The sequence below is a fragment of the Kryptolebias marmoratus genome, linkage group LG13 (genome assembly GCF_001649575.2).
Source record: "Kryptolebias marmoratus isolate JLee-2015 linkage group LG13, ASM164957v2, whole genome shotgun sequence".
NCBI lineage: Eukaryota > Metazoa > Chordata > Actinopteri > Cyprinodontiformes > Rivulidae > Kryptolebias > Kryptolebias marmoratus.
Genome location: NC_051442.1, coordinates 22,025,103 through 22,030,280, shown reverse-complemented (window position 1 = coordinate 22,030,280; position 5,178 = coordinate 22,025,103). Strand labels below are relative to the sequence as shown.

The following is a 5,178-nucleotide window of genomic DNA, read 5'->3' as shown; positions in this document are numbered from 1 at the left end:
GCACCTTCTCCAGGAACTTCACTCGCCTTTCCAGGGTTGAGCGGCGAAGCTGGCGACAGAACGCACAGGCCTCGGGCTCCGCCAACGCTCTGCGAGCGTGAACAATCCCCAGACAGACGGGGCAAGCTTCGTGCTGGTCCTTCTCATGGAGCGAGAAGCCGCACCCCTGAGGACAGGGGCGAACAGAAGACTTCTGCTTTGTGCTCATCCCGAACCACAAAAGCTGAACTGTGCAGGAAAAACTTGGGACTAGCGCTTCGCGGGCAGGCACGCTTACCAGCAGGCACGCTTACCAGCAGGCAGCAGTGGCTAACGCCAACAAAAGCAGTTAAGCTAATTCCGAGAAGCCTTACGAAACACAGAACTAACTAGCAGCAGCTAGCTAGCCTGACTCGGAGAGGTGTTCTTAGCGAGGTGAAGAGCGTAAGAACTGAGGAATGACTGTGATGATGGACGGTTACATAGTGCAGGCGGGGCCTGTCACTTGTCGTCATCACGTCATTTGCCTAAAGGCGTGATTAAAGGTGTCTTCAGCAAGGACACGTGGGAGCGTGATATCCCATAGTACATATGTTGTACCGAGTGAATCGACTGAAAGGGAACATAGGCTTAGTGAGGGCAGAAGGCATTTTTTCACATCAGACATCTGGAAAACAAATTTAGGTCTTTCTTTTTCAATTTTGACTGAGGTTGGCCCTCGAATTGGACCAAGTTTTTAATTTTGAATCAGAAACAGTGATGTGGGACTGATGTAGATGGGACTTGGGTGTGCAGTACATCTCAAACACTCAACTGGATTAAGGTCGTGAGAACTGGGAGCATTTTTCAAATCATCCAACACCATTTTGAAAGTTATTCTCAAACCACGCAGGCAGTGAACCGATCACATTTGAGGGCAGATTGTATCGATCACATGTCCACCTGTGATGAGCTCTGGACCATTTTGACGGAACAAGTCTGACCGTTCTGCAGACATACATACAAACCCATACACAACGAACTGGGACGACGTTTGTGTTCTGACCCCTCTAATCTTTGCAGCAATCTGAGGGGTTTTGTTTTGGATCAGTCAACACTGGCCAGCCTTCACCCCCCAACATGACCATTTTACCAGATTTTTCTCCCTGCAGACCAGGAACATCTCATAAGAGCTGCAGTTAAGGGAAAAACTATTATTCAACTGTCCCTCACAGTTTGGTCCTTTTTCTGGCTCCATCACATAAACTTCAGTGGCACAATATCTACTTGCAGCCCGTGTCCAGGTGCTTTTATAACGTCAGCTTTTAGTTCGTTTTTACTTCACAGTTCGGTGGTCATAATGTTATGGCTGGGCTGTATTACAATGCGGAGGTGGGGTCATTCCAAAGTAATTCAGTTGTTTTCTGTTGATAAATGTTTGTGTTGCTGCGACTGACCTGACTGCTGGTGTTTTAGGTGGTGGTCCTGGCTGACCCCAGCGCTCCGTCAGCCCCCTCCCCCAACAACACAGTGGGGTTGACCAACATCACTGTCACACCCATCACCAGCCACGCCCCCGCCCAGTTCACCAGCCTGCAGCCCGTCGCCGTGGGCCACCTGACAGCCAGCGACCGGCCGCTCACACTGGACAACTCCATCCTCACCGTCACCTTCGACACCGTAAGCGGGTCCGCCATGCTCCACAACCGACCCGCCGAGCTCATCCCGGAGACGGTGGGGTCCACCAGCGGCGTGGCACCGCAGTCCGTCGCCCATTTCATCAACCTCACCACTCTGGTCAACCCCATGGGCCACCAGCTGGATGCCCCGACGCTGGCCTGGAGGCCCGTACCAACTGCCGAGGGTCAGATCACCTCTGTGGTGGAGGGTGCTCAGGGGGAGGGCCAGGAGGTCCAGAGTCAGGGTCCAGAACCCGGGCAGAGCAGCCAGAGTCAGACACCTGCTCCACAGCAGAGCAGCTCTCAGCAGATGTTCAGCTACTGAGCAGCACTGGGGGCGCAGGTCACCTCCAGTCTCTCATTGTTACATAGATGTGATGTTTGTTTTTATTTGGACTGTACAAAGATTCGATTACCATCACACAGATGCCTCTACAGCTCTGTGGAAGTTATTTTTTTTGTTTTTTTTTAAACAGACACAACAATAATGTATGAAAACATGAGAGAAATGGCACCTGGATCCAAACTCCCTGACTTGTTGAAACCAAAGCACCGTCTGAAATATCCCCACACTTTGCCAGCCTTTACAAACATGCATGTTTTTCAGAAAAATCTGCTGTGGAAGAAGGAAATGTGACTTTTTATTGAGAATTAAGTTAAGGTTCCAACAGGTCCACTGCTGAAATGTTGTTTTTCAATTATGTAAACTGTAGCTGTAATTATTGTTTATCTTAAAAAAAGAAACCTTTTTTTTCTATTATTTCTAAACAGATTGTCCCTTGGTTTTCTTGTGTCCAAGTGTTTGGTTGGGGTGGGGGTTGAGGTGGGGGTGGGAGGAACCTTTTCTTTAGGAAATGGTACATAAGTCGCTTTGAAAAGATTTTTTTATACAGTGGCAAACAGTCATCTCAGAGCGCTGTTCAAAAAACAAGTTTAAATCATAAATGAAATTCAGATAAAAGCAAATTACAGTCATTTCAGTCCAAATATAATGTTAAAGGCCTTCCACTCGTTGAAAGAATGCTTATTGGGTTGGCTGCAAAGGTTAATCGGGTACATCTAATGATTACGTTCTGAGACCTTTATTAAAATCTGTCCACTGCTTCATGTGCATTTTCCTCACACACATGCACATAGACACAGGTAAAAACAATATTGTCTGCCTTTTGGCAGTGAGTGATAACAATCACATTCAGTAAATTGTAAACAGCCATTTTAATTTTTTTTTTAAAGTGTATACAGTATTTAAAGAAACCAGCTTGTTCCTTTAGTGCAATCTCCCATCCAGAGGAGCACATTGGCAACAGTGGAAAGGAACAATTCCCTTTTCACAGGAAGAAACCTCCAACAGGACCAGAACCAGGCTCAGGATGGGCGGCCATCTTTGGAAAGACAAAGAAAAACGTGTTAATGGTAGAAATAGAAATAATTACAGATACAAACATGGAGAGTAGAGCAAGTAAAGACAGCAGCAGAGTGAGGAAATGTGGTCAGTTTGTCCTCCAGCAGTCTAAGGGATGGCTCAGGAAACCCAAGGCAACCCGAACTATAAGATTTATCTCAAAGGAAAATCTTGAACCTCATCTAAAAAGTAGACGGGGTGTCAGCCTCATGGACAGGAACTGGAAGTTCCACAAGAGAGGAGCCTGAGAACTGAAAGCTCTGCCTCCTGTTCTACTTTTAGAAACTCAAGGAACCACAAGTAAACCTGCAGTCTGAGGGAAAAGTGCTCTGTTAGGAAAATATGGAATTATAAGATCTTCAATATAAGAAGGAGCTTGGTTGTTGACAGTTTTGTAAGTAAGAAGAAAGATTTTAAATTCTGTTCTGAATTTGACAGGAAGCCAATGGAGAGAAGCTAAAACTGGAGAAATATGATCTCTCCTCCTAACTCTCATCAGAACTCTGACAGCAGTATTTTGGATTAACTGAAGAAGTTTTAAAGAGTTTGTTTGGACACCCAGATAATAAAGAATTACAATAGTCCAGCCTAGACATACTGCATGGACCAATTTTTCTGCATCATTTTGGGATAAGACGTTTCTAATTTTCAGAATTTGATTTGTCATTCATTATTTCTGAGACATGGGAGAATAAAATGTTAATCTAACCAGTCCAAAACAAATATAATAAGGAAATAAAAAAACTAAAGTTCCATTAACACAAAACAAAACTCATAAGGGACCTAAAGGAGCTGCCTTTTGTTTTGTATTAATGGAACTTTAGACTATTTTTAAGGCACACTGTTCAAGGCCCTCAACATTCTCTCTTACAACATGAAATTTAAAAAAGGTTGATTTAATTTAATTTATACAACCTAACTACTACTTTGAAGATACAAAACAGTTTGCATTGTGAAACTAGAAGTAAGACAGAAAAAAAATCAAAACAAAAACCTGAAGCTAGCATAACTATAAGCATGATGCTGCCACCACCGTGCTTCACTGTAAGGTGGTGTTCTCAGCATGATGAGAGGTGCTAGGTTTGTGTCAGACGTGATGTTCTTAATGGCCTAAAAGTTTGATTTTAGTCTCAACTAAGGTTACCAACTTTCAGAATTTGAAATAAGGAACACTGACTGACCAGGGTGGCACAGATGAGACATCATTGTTGCTAATAAGAGTGATCTCATCAAAGAAAATACAACAAGCTAACATTTACCAGACGAACATACACACACACACTAGAAGAGTTAAAGACAAAAACCAGTGGTGGACAGTAACAGTTACTTGATTACTGTATTTAAGTACATTTTTTGAGAATCTTTACTTTACTTGAGTAAATCTTTTGGGGGGAACTTGTAACTTTCACTCCACTACATTTCAAAATCAAATATTGTATTTTTGACTCCACTACATTTCTAGGAAGCTGGTCGTTACTTCGTGGTAATAGATCTAACCTTAAACCTCTGTTCCATAGTGAAAGTGTGAGGAGAATCAAGACTCTGTGTTTTCGTGTGTTTAGATTTAAAAAACCTTATTTTTTGTGGCATTTTTATGCTGAAGTTCTTTACAGGTGGTGTAGAAGTTGTAGCAGAGTGGTTCTACGCGTCGATACATCAGGTGGTTTCTGAAAGTTACAAGGTTCTGTAAAATTACTCTGAAAATTATACAGCAACATACTGATATTAGAAAATTTAATTTGTACTTTTGAATACTTAAGTACTTTTAAATGCATGTACCTTTGAATACTTAAATATTTTCAAAAGTGAGTACTTCAGTACTTTAACTTGAGTACATTTTTGACTGAGCAACTTTAACTTGTAGTTGAGTAAGATTTGTCTCAAGTACTATAGTTGATTACTTCATCCACCACTGACAAAAACAAGAATCAGTGTCCGTTTGGCTCCATTTAGCTTTTAGCTAGCGCATTGCTTATTTTAGCTTTAAAAACTTGATTTCAGCTTCTTCCCAAATTTTAGCAGTTATTTAGCATTACGCATTCATCCTGCATTTTTTTTTTTTTTTTTTTTTTTACCGAAAGTACAATTTGTTGTTTGTTTGAAATATGCGGTCTCATTAAACAAATCGGTTGTCGGAAA

At 42.3% G+C, this 5,178-nt stretch overlaps 1 protein-coding gene across 3 annotated transcripts in view; it reads left to right on the top strand.

Moving 5' to 3' along the window:
- The window catches only part of prdm15 (PR domain containing 15), a 26,965-nt gene extending 24,558 nt beyond the window's left edge, over positions 1–2,407 (top strand). For all 3 annotated transcript variants that reach the window (XM_017431106.3, XM_017431107.3, XM_025009333.2), the window contains exon 24: positions 1,435–2,407. In XM_017431106.3, the coding sequence (XP_017286595.1) occupies positions 1,435–1,962 (528 nt within the window). In that variant the 3' untranslated portion in view covers positions 1,963–2,407. The remainder of the gene's footprint in view (positions 1–1,434) is intronic.
- Positions 2,408–5,178: the final 2,771 nt, after the last annotated feature.